At 39.7% G+C, this 16420-nt stretch overlaps 1 protein-coding gene across 2 annotated transcripts; it reads right to left on the bottom strand.

Annotated features, from left to right (window-relative positions):
• Positions 1 to 519: 519 nt before the first annotated feature.
• Positions 520 to 13633, bottom strand: SNRPC (small nuclear ribonucleoprotein polypeptide C). Of its 2 annotated transcripts, XM_004770663.3 has the most exons (7): positions 13519 to 13633; positions 13131 to 13173; positions 8056 to 8164; positions 5063 to 5152; positions 3616 to 3720; positions 1305 to 1361; positions 520 to 876 (listed from the first exon to the last, which is right to left on the bottom strand). In XM_004770663.3, exons 1-7 carry the CDS (start codon positions 13524 to 13526, stop codon positions 752 to 754), a joined length of 537 nt encoding a protein of 178 aa, XP_004770720.1. In that variant the 5' UTR covers positions 13527 to 13633; the 3' UTR covers positions 520 to 751. The 2 variants fall into 2 exon arrangements, with proteins under 2 accessions (XP_004770720.1, XP_004770721.1); XM_004770664.3 differs by lacking the exon at positions 1305 to 1361 and having other exon boundaries at positions 13519 to 13629.
• Between the last annotated feature and the right edge of the window lie 2787 nt (positions 13634 to 16420).

The following is a 16420-nucleotide window of genomic DNA, read 5'->3' as shown; positions in this document are numbered from 1 at the left end:
TACTACACCAAATGCTGTTCATATGAAAAAGTAACCGATTGTGCTGTTTATTGTTTTTTGTTTTAAAAAGATTTTATTTATTTATTTGTCAGAGAGAGAGAGAGAGAGTGAGCACAGGCAGACAGAGTGGCAGGCAGAGTGGTAGGCAGAGGCAGAGAGAGAAGCAGGCTCCCTGCTGAGCAAGGAGCCTGATGTGGGACTCGATCCCAGGACACTGAGATCATGACCTGAGCCGAAGGCAGCCACTTAACCAACTGAGGCACCCAGGCGTCCTCTATTTATTGTTTTAATCAACAAAAAGTTGATACTTTAAATCTACAAGTGTTAGGTTTACCAGGTCTTGCACAAAAGAACTTTTCTAAATAAAAGCAGGGTGTCCAAAGGGACTCACTATAGCTGAGGAAAGAGAATGTCATGCAGAAGGCATCCTGCAGAGAGAACGAGCTAGAGAAACACAACCAGAAGACTTCATCTCTTTTATAATGCACAAGACTACGAGGGGAGAAAAAAGGGAACAGGTTTTTAACTAAAACAGCTGACAATTTTATTTTCACATTTCACAATACAAATGAAAATTACTTTTTTTTTTGTCCCACTACTCCCCTGCAAAAACTATTCTCTCTTTGATAGGAAGGGCAAGCAAATCTTCCTTGTCCTGCTGTGAAAAAACACCCAGAGTCACAGCACCATGATCTCCTGGTGAAGTAGAACAAGTAATATAAAATGAATATAAAGAGGTTCCTGTCTCTCCTTATCTGTCCGGTCGAGTCATTCCTGGCCGAGTGGGCACCATCATGGGACGGGCAGGAGGTCTCATCATTGGGGGCCCAGGCATCATTGGCATGTGGCCTCCCATAGGTGGCCTCATTCCAGGAGCTGCAGGACAAAAGAAAGAAAAGGAAAAAAGAGAGTCAGAAAATACTATTTATGAGCAAGCTTGATGGGACTTCAATTAAAGACAAAAAAGTAGCCCCCCCCTGCAAAATGCTGGAAGAAAGACATACTTGACAGAAGAAATGCAACAAATTCATCACATCTGTAAAGTAGACATTCTCAAACAAAGAACGAAGGTCAACACAAGAACCGTATGGGAATCATGATCTAATGATAGTAAGGGGGAAACTATTAATAGACTGCTTTCCAGAAACCACCAGGGACACTAGTTCCCTAAATTGACCTTTTCTAACTCAGGGAAATTCACAACTAAATTACAAGTTACTCAGTCAGCATTTTTAATCAGTTCTACCCACCATATAACCAGGAGCTATTTCATGAATGTACACAGGCACAGAGGACAATCTTACCACTAAGCGTTTGTTCGGAGTTGTAGGAAAGGTGAGCAGGAGGCCCATGCTGAGAACCTGTTAGTAACCATACTTAGCTCAAGTCAAGAAAAATAGGCAATAATGTGATTTACAACAATTAGTGCACACACGAAAATCTGATTTTTCTAATGCATGTTAGAAACTGTTAAGGAATTTTTTGCAGTGTCCCATCAATATACCAGCCAAGTGAATGAGCCAGGGCAGGGAGGGCAAGTGAAGGTGGGGGTTGAGGAGGAAGATTATAGGCAGCTTCACAAAATTGAGAATAATCTACCTCCTCAGCTGAGTGGTGGGTTCACGGGTATTCATTTTATTATTATGCCTCATAATTTTCAGGTCTTCTTTTTATATATAAAAATTGACATAATTACTTATTAAACCATTTTGATTAACGGCTTGAGATAAATGGTTCAAGAGAAAACTATATTCAAAGCCAAATACAGCCTTTTCACAAGAAGTAAAACACAAGTATATGAAAAGACACAACAGGTACAGAATTTTTCAATTTCCAACAGGAACAGAGAATAATACTAAACTTCTAAGTATCTTATTAAAAAACCCCAACTTAACATAACCTATATTCAGCATTTCCTAGAGGAAATTCATCTGGACCAAAGACTGAAAACGAGGCATCTGAAAAGTTGTTTACTTTGGTCTCCACAGTGCATTTAACCGTAATTAGTTGCCAAGAGTGGCAACTAAGAGTCTAATTACTAGTAAGTAGTAAGTCTAGATTCTTTTTTAAACTTTTTATTATGGAAATGTTCAAACATACACAAGAATAGAAAAAAAAGAGGATAAAGAACATCCATGTACCCATCATCCAGCTTCAGTATTTATTCATCCCTGGCCAACCTTCTATCTTATACCAACCCGTTCTTAACCCTGCCCACCCCCAACTAGTTAAATTATTTTAATTCAGATAATTGTATTATTGTCTTGGCTGAAAACAATAAAATACTCAGGAGAACTGGCAACACCAAACCTGAATTATCAAATGTCAATAGCAGGCTGGAGCTGAGTTCTAGAAGCCTTCTTTAGGTGTTTCATGCATTCACCAGTTCACCACATCCCTAACCCCTCTAAGAATTTGAATTTGTGACCCTGATTTAAGAATGCAAAAGAAACCATGTAAGTCACTTTGTTTTGGGTCAGAAGCCAGTAAGGCAGAAAATCTTATCTAGACTCTCCTCATATCCCTCTAAATGATACCCACAGCGAGCACACTAAATGCTTCTGCCTAGGAAGCTACTGTAATACCTTTTTGTACCTTGTCTTACCAGCCGAGTTGGAGGTTTCTTATGGTCATTGTATTTACTCTAATTACATAATTTGTTTTGCAAATCAATAAAATGAATATAAAAAAAGAACTGTTTGGGGCACCTGGGTACCTCAGGTGGTTAAACAGCTGCCTTTGGCTTGAGTCGTAATCCCAAGGCCCTGGAATCGAGCCCCACATGGGGCTCCTCTGCTTCTCCCTCTGCCTGCCACTCCCCCTGCTTGTGCTTTCTCTCAACCCCCCGGGGGAGGGGGTCTATGTCAAGTGCTGTGAAGTGTGTACACCTGAACAGACCTGTACCCCTGGGGATAAAAATATATGTCTATAAAAAAAAAAAAATTAAAAAAAAAAAAATAAATAAATGTTTTTCCATGAAAACTAAGTAGGTATTTAGAAAACCTCAAGTAAATCACCCCAAAAAGTGCTCACGAATTTGGTAGGCGAAGGGATCATAAAAGATTGGAACTAGACTGCCTCACAAGGTTTCTAACCATGAAAGAAAATGAAAATAAAGTTGGTAAAGAATGCATTATGGGGGGGTGCCTGGGTGGCTCAATCTGTTAAGCGTCTGCCTTCGAGGACTCCCTGTTTGGCAGGGAGTCTGCTTCTCTCTCTCCCTCTGCCTGCCACTCCCCCTGCTTGTGCTCTGCTTTAAACTGAAACAGAGAAAAGTAGCAGCAGAAGTATTTACCTACCCTCCCCTTTATCTCCCCTTCGAACAAACTCATCTACTTTTCCCTCCATTATAAATGGCCAAAAGTAAGGAGGAGGCAAGTAAGTGGCAGGAGGGAGAAGAAGAAAAAAAAAGGCAGCCTTATCCTGTTTTTAGTAGAACAAGGTCTTTGGGTATCATCCAATTACACTGGTAAAACAAATATTTCTTTTTATCATTACAGATTTGCCAAATATAATTTGTTGCAATAACATGTTTAACGGTGAACTAAGAATCCTATTGAAACAGAGAACTAAAACACAATGAAGCATCCTAAAAGGAAAGAGATTCAAACTTACCAGGTCCCACTGGCATCATCCCAGGAGGAGGAGGGCCCATCATGGGCATCATGGGAGGGCCCCCCATGTGGGGCGCTGGCATCATACCAGGGCGAGGAGGACCCGCTGGAGTAACAAATGGGGGCAGAGGTTAAGATATGCTTACATATTAATATTTTCTCTTCTATGAAACAGTGGGGCATCATAGTCTAAGTCCAAGTTCTGGAACAACAGACTTCTTATGGTTTCTTTTATATAAGAGCAGAGCAGCAAACATAATTATTCCATGAAACTTTATGTCCAAAAAACAAGAACAAGACTGCCTCGACAGAAATATAAAATCAAGTCAGGTTCTCCCAAGTTAAAAAAAATTCCAGAAGTTTATTTATTTATTTTTTTTTAAATATTGTGCTTTCTGTAGAGTTTCTGTCAAACTAAAGCCACAAGCACCTAATCCCAGGTCCGTTTTTTAAAAAATCAAAATCTTTAAAAGATTCTTTGGAACTATGAAGATAAAGATGTATATTCTTGAAAAAGATATTCTTGACAGTATATTTACAAAAATCTGGAACAACTTAAATGTCCAACAATATGAAAATGGTGTGATTAGTTATGGCACATTCATACTATAAATCATTCTACTATTAAAATAATGGGAGTTGGGTGCCAGCCAGCCAAAATACAGACTAGGACAGAGAAGTAACCTGAGAGTCACTGTGACCCGAGGCCTGATTGGTCCCAGGATGGCGGAAGCCCAAGAAAGATTTGGTGGGCCGTTAGTGGCTGACCTGCATTAGTGTGCAACTATATAAATAGCCTACTTCCCCATGTTTATATCCAGGGTTACTTACAAGACCAAGTTTAGGTTTCTGAATTCAATTTCAATCTGAGCCTTTTCAGGAGAGCCATGGAACTTACGGCCTAATTACTCATTCTCCTTCTGTCATTCAGAAACAAAAAACCTTCATAGAGAGGAGAGGCCTTTGATCCCTTCCACTTTCTAATGTCTGATTCTGTCTTTCCCAAGGTACATATATTGGTGTTAGGTGGGTTAGAAAATAGGAAAAATGACTGAAGAGTTTATCTACTACTTTAATCCTCCAGTGTTGGGTTCACGGAAGTAAATGATGTAATGTACTCATCGATGTATTAATATTTTAGCTTACCTAATATAATAATAATAATGAGCTTCATACATGAGCTCATCTAATCACAGGTACATTCTGACCTTTCCATTCAATTTGTATCAGACCCACTTGGGAAGTCACAAACACAATATCCTAGCAACAACACTATCTAACTCTGAAGATATTTTAGAAATGATACCACTGAAGTTGTTTTCATTTACTATCTATATATTCAGTACATGAGCATTCAAAAGTCAACTGTGAGGTAATCTAACAAAATCAACAGATTATCTGCTTGCCCTGAAGTTATGGCTGTTAAGAAGAAAACTTCATAAACTTACGGAGACTGGGGGGAGGTGGGATCATTGCCCCTGCAGGAGGAGGAGCAGAGAATGGAGTAGGAGGTATCTTTCCTTGTTGAAATGCAGCGGCTTTGAACAGAGTAAGGAAAAAACAACACACAGTGAATAAGAACTCAACAACTCACTTACCAAAATAACCATTTTCTTTTAAATCATTAACGTCCCAATTATTTCACTTTACTTCATTTAAGATTATTACATCACAGCCTCTAGAAGTTTTAAATCAACCGTAGGTATTTACCAGCAAACATTACAATTAATTTGTTTACTGATTTCGGTTTTTTAACCTATTTTTATTTAGTCAGCATTTCTGTGGCTGATCTATGGGAGAATGGAATGAAGACCTCCCATTACCAATGTCTTACCAAAGAGATGCAGACTTCTTTAATCTGTAGATGCTGTTTACAATTTGAACCATTCATAGTTTTGTCTGGAAATGTGTGATACCTGCCCAAAGACCAGACTTTTTGTAAAACCTCACATCATTTTGGTTTAGTAGTTTTGAAATTAATGTACTAAGCTAAGAGACACGAAAGAGAAATAAAGATTTCAAAGCAAGAGTCTGCCCCGAAGAAGATTATAATCTTTAAAAAATGTCCAATACAACAACTTTTTTCTTTCAGGGCACAAATGAATATGAGGCACAAATGAAGACAAAAGAAATTAAAGATAATTAATAAGTGGCTTTACAAAGAAGTCACACATAAACACTAAGATACATACTCATAGTTAACTATACTAGAACTAAAATTAAGTAAATCTATAGATAAAATTTAAAAATAAAAATAAAAAGTATACTCATAAAAATTATTTCTTAAATGTAAGTATTTTCCAAGTCACTGCAATCTGCAGCCTAAGGATACCCCACCTATCCCCATTCCATCCCAACCAGCGCAATGTAGGTCAAATTACGCAAGTAAATCACTGCTAACTCCTAAAGACCAGATCCAAAAAGATGACTTTTAGAAGTGGAGATTTATGCACAGCTAGCTACTCATATGCCTCTGAATAGAGCCTGTGCTCTATAGGAGATCATATCCCAACAAGGGCTTTTCCAATCAAAAGGACATCTCCCACAACCCAAGCAAAAGGACAACTTGTAAAGACTGAAGAGGAAGTAGCTAAGCCATCAGCTCAACAGTGGACTCAAAGCCAACATAATCATGGACATCAACATCACATGGTGTGTCCCCAAGGGCTTGCCTTCTCTCCTCCAAGTCTTCCATCAAAAACATTTACTCATCCTAAATTCTGCTGCTGCATCCACAAAATAACTAAATGAATACGGCTCTAAACTTTAATGCCAAGAAATTTCTAACATCTTTTCAAATAGAAAAAAAATGATTACATCATAATATATATTTCTTTTTTCCAAAGATTTTATTTACTTGACACAGATAGCAAAGCAGGGAGAGCAGCAGAGGGAGAGAGAAAAGCAGGCTTCCCACTGTGCAGGGAGACTGATGTGGGGCTTGATCCTAGGACCCCAGGACCATGACCTGAGCCAAAGGCAGACACTTAACCAACTGAGCCACCCAGGTGCCTGATACAACGTATTTTTTCAAATGAAACAGGACAATGTCCAAGATTTGCTCTTTAATAATTCAGGATGGAGAACGGGAGAAGATGGAAGGTATTCGGTGGCTCTCAACTAAAGGCAATTTTGACCCTCTTGGGGACACTGGGCAATGCTTGGGGACATTTTTGGTTGTCATCACTGGGAAATATTATTGGCATCTGGTGGGTAGATGCCAGGACTGCCACTGAACAGCCTACAATGCACAGGACAGCTCCACAACAAAGAATCATCCAGTCCCAAAGGCCAAGAGCACTAAGTCTGAGAACCTGTTATAAACAAAACAACACTGTTGCAACGAGGTGATGGAAATCAGAGGTGGGGGTCAGCCATAGAAGGTTCTTTCATTAACCCGTCTTCCTCCTTTTTTGGTATTTTACATAAGCTTTGTATTCTTAAAATTGCAACACAATCAAAGCCCACATTTGCCCGCCAGCTCTGAATAAATGAAAAAGGCCATGTCTAAAATACACCAGCATGATCTAACATAGAAATGCTACATCTTCTATCAGTGTCTTGAACTCAACTAGCCACACAAATATTTCCCAAATTAAACAAAAAGAGGGGGGCCTGGGTAGCTCAGGTGGTTAGGCATCTGACTCTTGATCTCAGCTCAGGTCTTGATCTCAGGATCATAAGTTCAAGCCCTGCGTTGGGAGCCTACAGAAAACAAAACAAAACAAAAAGAGCATGTTTCAACAGAGGTCTGAAACATACTCAGGTTACTTTGTCACATCCATTACTTCCGTCTTAACCGAGTATCTTTGTCAGGACTACAGGAATAAGAAACTCAAAGTCTCTCAAACTCTTTGAAAGTAACTATAAATCCACCTCCACATTTTCCTATTATAAAAGGAAAATAGTTATAAAAACTATGATCGGGGTGCCTGGGTGGCTCAGTTGGTTAAGCATCTGCCTTCACCTCAGGTCATGATCCCAGGGTCCTGGGAAGCCCCACAATTAGACTCCCTACTCAGTGGGGAGCCTGTGTTCTCACTCTGCCTCTGCCCCTCCCCCTGCTTGTGCACTAGTGCTTTCTCTCAAATAAATAAAATCTTTAAAAAATAAAATAAACTTATGATCACTACAAAGGAGGTTTCACCTAAGTTTGCTACAATACCTGGTCCATGTCAATAAAGAAATACTAGGCAACTCATTCTTCTCTGCCCCACTTCCCAATCTAATCAACATCTGATTGCTCTAGCCTCAATAATTACTATTGATGTGTTCTTATATTCCCTGGGAAACCAACAATCTTCTAATTCTTTCGTTAAACACATCAGAATGCTCCTATTTATCACTCAGAATGAGCTTCTTCTGTGGAAAACAACAGAGAGACAGGGATGAGAAAGAATGGGACCATTCTCCCACAACAGAACAAGAGACTGAAACATACTTGTTTTGTCGATCAGGCTCTGAGCCTGTTCTTCCATCCATTTCTGATAGTAGTCTTTCACATTCTCTTTGTGTTTTCTACCACTGCAATGTGTCTTTCTCACAGATGGCTATAAGACAAAAAAGGTCATATTGGTCACAGAAACAAGTTCTCCAGATCAGAAATTTTATAAAGCCCTTCTTTATATATAGGTAGCCTGGCTACCTTTAGCAGCTTTAGCTGGGTGCTGAAGCATGATTTACAAACATTATCCAACAATGCACTGTGGTCATTTATAAATAAATTTATATATTTATCCACTGACCAGAGGTCAGCAAACTATGACCCATGGGCCAGTCACCTGATTTTGTAAAACAACGGAGTAGAACACAGCCACATTCATTTGTTCAGGTATTATCTATGTCCTGTCCTTACTCTAGAAGTCATTGCAGAAAAAGACTATATGGTCCACAAACCTAAAATAATTACAGTCTGGCACTGAAGGGAAAGTTTGCAAACTCCTGATCTAGAACACAATGCCATTTTAATGCCCTTTCTTAGATTATTCTATAGCAAAATAATACAGCTTACATATATTTAAAGTATACTGTTTATAAGAATATCTTCTTTTAAATGACTTTGGGTCTAGAATATAGACTATGAATCACATATAGACTTTTGTCTCTAGCTCACTAATCCTTTGGTTTTTTTAACAGCTTTTCTGAGGTAAAACTGACATAAGAGAAACTCCACACATTTAACCATTTGTTTAAGTTAACATTTATTTAACACTACATGCCAAACACCATGCTATGTACTTTATAAGCAGTGTCTCAATCATCCTAATAATCACATGTGCGTGGTACAATGGAATATTAACCAGAAAGAACCCACCACTAATTCACACAATGGTGGATGAATCTCAAAAGGATGCTCAAGGCACCTGAGTGGCCTGGTCAGCTACATATCTGCCTTCAGTTGAGGTATGGTCCCGGGGCCCTGGGATTGAGCCCCGCATCCGGCTCCCAGCTCAGCAGAGAGTATGCTGGTCCCTCTGCCCCTCCCACCACCGCTCTCTCTCTCAAATAAATCTTAAAAATGGGGCGCCTGGGTGGCTCAGTGGGTTAAGCCACTGCCTTCGGCTCAGGTCATGATCTCAGGGTCCTGGGATCGAGCCCCGCATAGGGCTCTCTGCTCAGCAGGGAGCCTGCTTCCCTCTCTCTCTCTCTGCCTGCCTCTCTGTCTACTTGTGATTTCTCTGTCAAATAAATAAATAAAATCTTTTAAAAAAAAAAATCTTAAAAAAAAAACCCACAATACACTCAGCAAAAGAAGTGAGATACACAGAGTATATACCCTAAGATTCCATTCATATGAAGTTTTAAAACCAGTTAATATTGATCTTTCATAATAAAAACCAGATCAGCTGGGGCTAAGGGTGCAGGGGACAGAAGGTAAAAAAACACAAGGGAACTTTCTGGGGTGATGGAAATGTTCTGTATCTCATGTATACACCAAATGGAAATTATTTGCCAAATTATCAGACCATACTTAAAAGGTATGCATTTAATCGAAATACAATTCAATAAAATTGGGGCGCCTGGGTGGCTATGTGGGTTAAGCCTCTACCTTTGGCTCAGCTCACGATCTCAGGGTCCTGGGATCGAGCCCGCATCAGGGATCTCTGCTCAGCAAGGAGCCTGCTTCCCCCTCTCTCTTTGTGCTGCTCTGCCTACCTGTGATCTCTCTCTCTGTCCAAATAAACACAAAAATCTTTTTAAAATATATATATGTATATATATAAAATTCAATAAAATTGATTTTAAAAATCACAAGCCTATTATCTTTAATTTATGCTTAAAGACTTGTCTTAAAACACATAGTTGGTAAGTAGCAAACCAAGGCCTAGAGTCCAGACCTTACTCAAGATGCTTCTCATGGCTGTCTAATTACCTCCTACCAACAGAACCTCTCTTCACAGGACGGCTTCAGTAGCAGCAGACAGGACCAAGTATCACATAACCACAGACTGTCTTTTCATGGTCTATATTTCAAAACACTGTTTGTTCCCTGACTCTCCAGTGACCGATTACATAACACAACAAGGCCATGAGCCTTATAACAAAATCATGCCTAAAAATCAGCAAAAACTCAAAAGCTGCAGTGCTGAATGTTTATTGCATTTCAAAGTCCACCACAGGGAACTGCTTCAATCACTATGGAATTTTTCTATAGGGGTTCCTGACATTTCTCAGAAACAGACATTTGTTATAAAGGGATCCTTTTATTCTCTGAATGTTGGCATTAGCAAGATAAGCTATAAAATGGTTAAAAAGCATTACCTACTCACTAACAATTTTAGAAAATTATGATAAGGGGTCAAAGGGGCTAGGATCAAAAAAAACAAAACAAAACAAAATAAAAACTGGGACTCTATAGGCAAATTACTGTGATACCAACTTATTGGAGGAGTCCCATTCAGGACAATCTATGATAATATTCAAATCTATTATTCCTTCAAGAGGAGTCATCCTACTTACATGTTCCACAAATTAATACTGAACATCTGGCTAGGGTTCCTGCAGCTACTATTCAAGAAGCCAAGATGATCAGGAGCTCCGGTTTAATGACATTTCTGCAGAGGCAGCCAAATACAGAGCTATAGTTTTCAAGGTGTGGCTCACAGGCAGCTAAGGGTGTCTCAGACCCAACTTCAGGGGGTCCGCAAGGTCAAAGGAGTTCCATAATGATGTTAAGACATACTTTCCTTTTCCACTGTATTGTCATTTGCACAGATGATATCAAACTTCTGGCACTTTAGAATGAATGAAGGCAATGGCAACCCAATGTATTAGGGGTCGTTGTATTTTTCAACACTGCACTCATGGGGCGGGTGGGCAGTTTCACTGAAACTGTCCTTGATGAAGCAGCAAAATTTTTAATTCTATTAAACCTCAACTCTTAAGTTCATGTCTTTTTATTTTTATTTTTTTAAAGATTTTATTTATTTATTTAGACAGACAGAGATCACAAGTAGGCAGAGAGGCAGGCAGAGAGAGAAGGAAGCAGGATCCCTGCTGAGCAGAGAGCCCAATGAGGTGCTCGTTCCCAGGACTCTGGGATCATGACCTGAGCTGAAGGCAGAGGCCTTAACCCACTGAGCCACCCAGGAGTCCCCACGTCTTTTTAAAATTCTGGGTACAAAATGGGATGTACAAAGTACTTCAGCCGCATGCCAAAATATGATGCTATTTCAAAGAAAAGCAGGACTGCAAATAGTTCAAGTTGTAAGTTCTACCGGCTACCTCTTTGATGTAACATCATTTTTACTTGACAGACTGAGAAACAAACAGGAGATTCAGACTTCTCAGAAATAAGTGAAGTGAGCCTGTCACTTCAAAGGAAGCAATTGGTAGTATTTATTGCCAAGGATAAAATTTGAGCTTTTGAACAAAACTCAGAATTTTAGAAAACCTTATCTACTACCATGAGCTTGTCAGCTTCCCAATACTTAAAGTCCCCTTCTGATTAGATTGTGACATTAATATGAATTTTTTATATTACATAATCAAATGTGTCAACACATGGAACACCTGTATGACTGAGTGAACCAATATTCCAATATTCATTTTCCAAATGACCAAAGCACATTACAAAATCTCGTCTGGTAAAAGATTCACTCAAAGTGCAAAGCAGATCACTGAAATTGCCGGGGGCTGAGGGGTGGAAACAGGGAAGGGCAGAGGTAGAGAGAGAATGGAAGGGTTCAATCTTATAATCCTGAGATCATGACCTGAGCTGAAATCAAGAGTCAGATGCTTAAATGATTGAGCTACGTATGCACCCCCAGATCCGTGAATTTTGATGTAACAGAGTATGAAAAGTTTGAAACAGTTTCAGATTCCACACTGCAACTAGTTTGGATGCAGTAATATAAAGTATTAAAGAATATCCACAATTATCTAAAAAGGCTGGTAAAGTACCCTACTTTTTTCAACTCATCTATATGAGGTTGGGATTCAACCAAAACATAGTGCAACAAACTGAATGCAGAAGAATCCACCTGTCTTCCAATAAGTCAGATATTACAAAGGCTTACAGAAAGGTTAAAGCAATACCATTCTTCACAATACTTTTTTCCTTTTTGAAAATAGCTATTTTTCACTTTTAAAATGTTATTTGTATAACAAAGCCTAAAAGAGTCCTTGTTAAAAAACCTGTTCTCTGCCTATTTGTGATCTTTGTCTGTCAAATAAAATGTTATTTGTATAACAAGTAAAAACTTTGTTAAAAAACTGTTATGTTCAAATGAATCAGTATTTTTTAAATTTTAAGTTTTAATTTCAAATACACAGCAAATATTACTAATTAAACCAATATAACTGGCGTTACTCATTTTTTTAAATGACCCAGTAATTTTTAAGAGTGGCAAGAGATCAGGAGACAAAAAAAAGTCTGAGAGCTGCTGGCAGAGAAGCCCTGGAGTTAGACTGCTTAGGCTAACCTTCCAGCTCTGTACAACTGATTTAGTAACACCTAGACAATCATTTAACCATACTCTGCCTCAGTTTCCTCTTCTGCAAGATGGAGATAATACTAACCTCTTAGGCTTAATATGAACATTAAACAAAATGATACATGTAAAGCATCTGGACACATAGTAAATGCTCAATCTTGGTTGTTATTTGACAGTTTTTAATCAAATCAAAGCACAGTACTCAGTTTCAAATTTAGGCATTTCTTTCCAGTTTAGTCAAAAAAACGTCTGAGTGCCTTGTCCCAATCAAGTATTTAAACTTTAGAACACGTCCCTGGAAACTTTTTGTGCCATAAAATTTTTTTTTCACTTTCTATTTTGCTAAAGCATTATTATTTGGTTCTCAACTGAAAACAGTAATTGCTGGAAGATCAATAACTACGAATTATGAAAACAGTTACAGGAAAAATGGAGGAAACAAAATCCAGATTATTTTCTCCAGGCAGGAACACTTAAACCTTAACAGGATGAAAAGCCCAAATTTACACCTAAAAAAAAAAAAAAAAATCTAATTTGTTAAGCACAAAGTGTTCTGAAACTGAGAAGAGACACTACTTACAGAGTCATGGGTGAGGTACGTGTCGCAGTAGTCACAATAAAACCTGGAAAGAGGTGGAAAACAGAGAAAAAGAGAAGACGACCACCAGTTAACAGATGCCCATCCACCGGAGTGCTGTTCAATGAAGGCAAATTATAAAAAGACCTATTCATGTTTCCAAGACATTAGATAAAGCAATCTGACAGAAACTAGGCTTTTTTGTTGCCTTGGGCCGAGTCGACCTACCGACACTGCAAGAGGGCAGTATCTGCAACTCCCAGGCTCCCTTCCCCACATCCTCCCCCTTCCCGGAAAATCTCAAGAGCTAGAACCCTCTCTGCACCACCCCACTCGGACACAGTTAGCGACCATGACCGAGAACATCCACAGATTCGGGGGCCCCACTCACTTAGGCATGTTGCTCTGCAGGCCGTTGCCCACTCCGACCCGCGCCGCCCGGAAATGACGCACACAGTAAGCGCCGACGCCGCGGAACGGTATGAGTCAAACGCGACTCCAGAAACCCTACCCAGTCATCCAATCCGCTTGCTGCGCTGCGCTGCGACGGCCTTAGCCGCGGCGGCGGCCGAACGAAGGGCGGGGCTTTTCTCCCTCTCTCCTGGCCTATAGCTAGGCGGAAGGCGGGGTGGGGGTGAGGGATGTACGAAGGACCCCGGCAAGGTTCAATCCCCGCCCCTGAAATCTCCATCCTTGAGGCTTCCGGCAGCGTGTTAGTCGTTTTTTCGACAACTTTATAAGCATTTCCTTGTGTGTGCCAGGCACTGTTAGAAATGCCGAGAGGTCAGCAGTGAACAAAACAAAGATCCCTACCCTCATGGAGTAGGCAGTAGGGGTTGGGAATAACAATCAAGTTAATATGTAGTCAGGTGGAGTCAAGTGCCGGGGGCGTAGAGATGAGGGAGTGAAGCAGGGAAGAGAGGAGTTCAACTTTAAGAGAGAGAAAGCTTGCTGAGAAGGTGACAACTGAGAATAATAGGGTTCTTAAAGCCAGGTGCAATCGGTTTTACGCTTTTCTGAGTCTCAACCCTAGGAGATGGTAGGATTCCCAATTTCAGGTGCCATCTCCTGCGTCCAAGTCGTGCTGCCTGAGCAAGCTATTTAATCTTTCTGAGCCTCAATTTCCTCATCTGGAAAATAGGGATTAAAAATTCTTGCTTGTGAGGTGTAAGAAAGAATTAAATGCGAAAATGTTTGTAAAGTATATAGTGCAATGTTTGAACATACTAAGCCCTCCGCATTTGGCAGGGCAATTGATACTACTACTATCTTGTCCACAGACCTGACGTGTTTAGTAACAAGGCCAAACGTCCAGCCTGTCTATGAGACTCCAAAATGGCCATCCTCTCAGAAAAGAGAAATAAATGTTGGGAATGGAAAGGAAGAGTTTTTGATTCTTCCTTCATATTCTCTGCTGGTGGGGTTGCAACCAAAATAATCAGAATTGCTGCTTTATTTGTATGTTTACTATGTCCTAGGTGCTTTGAATGCATTATTTCCTCTATTCAACAATCCTATTACTCACAATTCCGGTGCTTGGCTGGCTCAGTAGGTAGGGCACACAACTCCCGATTTCCGGGATGTGAGTTTGAGCCCCACCTCTGGTGTAGAGATTACTTAAAAATAAAATCTTAAAAAACAACAACAAAAAAAAAAACCTTAAAAAAAAGAACAATTCGGGACGCCTGGGTGGCTCAGGTCATGATCCCAGCGTCCTGGGATCGAGTCCCACATCAGGCTCCTTGCTCCACGGGGAGCCTGCTTCTCCCTCTGACTCTGCCTTCCACTCTGCCTTCCACTCTGCCTGTGCTCGCTTTCGCTCGCGCTCTATCTCTGACAAATAAATAAATAAAATCTTTAAAAAAAAAATAAATAAAAAAATAAAAAAAAAGAACAATTCTATTATTCATGTTTCAAATGAAAAAACTAGCTTTCACAAGGTTAGGTGTACCACAAAGATTACTTCCTGGTCTTAAAAGTTAACTGTGCAATGAAATTATCAGGCTTTCATCATTCTAACAGTGGTAAATCTTAGCATTATAAATGGTGGGATAGTCATATTACGTGTTTCCGGCTAGGATGCCAACGTTAAATAGACGTCATCAACTATTACCTATTTTTACCAAAAATGTTTCAACTGGATCTAATCAAGTTTATGGGATAGGCAAGAGGATCAAGCTAAAGTAAAGCAAAAGACAGCAAACTGATTCAGAAGGTGGGATATTCTATAGGACAAATGACCTCTTTCCTTCACGAAGTCAAGAGAAAGTGTCATTCTAGATTTAAATGTTTTTAAGAGACATAATCAGACATAGAGTATGGTTCAGGGTTAGAGCCTAGTTTGGACAAACCAGCTCTAAAGGAATTTTTGTGGAAAATACCTGGGCCTTAATGTTGCAGTTCTAGTAACCCATCTTTGTGTAGGCACCCTGAGTTGATTCTTCTCAAAGGGGTTAGATTTGTCAACTATGTTTTTGTTTTTCCCCCCTGATTTCCCTCTGTGCTAATATTGGGGCTGCTTTACCCATCAAAACCGTTTTTCACCTTTCCCTTGCTCTTTTCAGTATGTCAGTGGGGAATGATGCCATAAAGGCTTTGTGTCTTGGACTCCTGCGCTGGTTGGATTCCAGGCTGAATTGCTGGGCAACATCTAAGGGATGCATTTCTGGAAATTAGAGAGATTAAGGAAATAGGCAGATTATCACCACCTCACCTCATCCCTAGTATCAGGCTGTCTCCACCCACCTGCTGGGCTCCAACTTCTAGCAGATGATCCTAGGCCTGGTCTCTGGTAACAAGATGTCCTTCTTCCAGTAGCTTCTTGCTATTGCATGTCTCTAGGCTACTTCACTTTTCTCTGTTTCGCTGTATCTCTGCCAACCGCTATATAAACCAATTCTCTGAATTAAATTCCCTCAGTTTTAAAGACTTAGTGTTTTCCAGGACTCAGAGAGTGACTTTACTTCCAAGTTCCAAAGTGTATCTCCCCTGAGTCTTGCTTATGGGCCGTGTTATCTGGAAAGAGTGCTTTTCACACATTTCCTCTGAGTGTGCCAAGCGACTGAGAGAGTTTATTTTTACCCTCATTCCCTTAGGTCTCAAGTGAAAGTCCCAAATGCCTACCTGAGCTTGACATGCCCTTGAACTCTTATATATCTTAAAAACTCATAGTGTTTGCAAATCTACTTTATGAATAATATTTTTATTTTATTTTTATTTTTATTTTATTTATATTTTTCAATTTCTCTTAAGATTTTTTAAAAGATTTTATTTATTTATTTGTTTGACAGAGA

The sequence above is a fragment of the Mustela putorius genome, unplaced genomic scaffold (assembly GCF_011764305.1).
Source record: "Mustela putorius furo isolate JIRA1106 unplaced genomic scaffold, ASM1176430v1.1 tig00000135_pilon_pilon_pilon, whole genome shotgun sequence".
Lineage (NCBI taxonomy): Eukaryota > Metazoa > Chordata > Mammalia > Carnivora > Mustelidae > Mustela > Mustela putorius.
This window is presented reverse-complemented; position numbering and strand designations above follow the sequence as displayed.

What these genes read in the sequence shown, in the direction of transcription:
- SNRPC (XM_004770663.3), bottom strand. An exon ending in CGTACCTCACCCATGACTCT is followed by an intron (nt 8,165 to 13,130) that starts GTAAGTAGTGTC and finishes TTTGTCTTATAG; the next exon opens with CCATCTGTGAGAAAGACACA. An exon ending in CTCCGAACAAACGCTTAGTG is followed by an intron (nt 877 to 1,304) that starts GTAAGATTGTCC and finishes TTTGTCCTGCAG; the next exon opens with CTCCTGGAATGAGGCCACCT.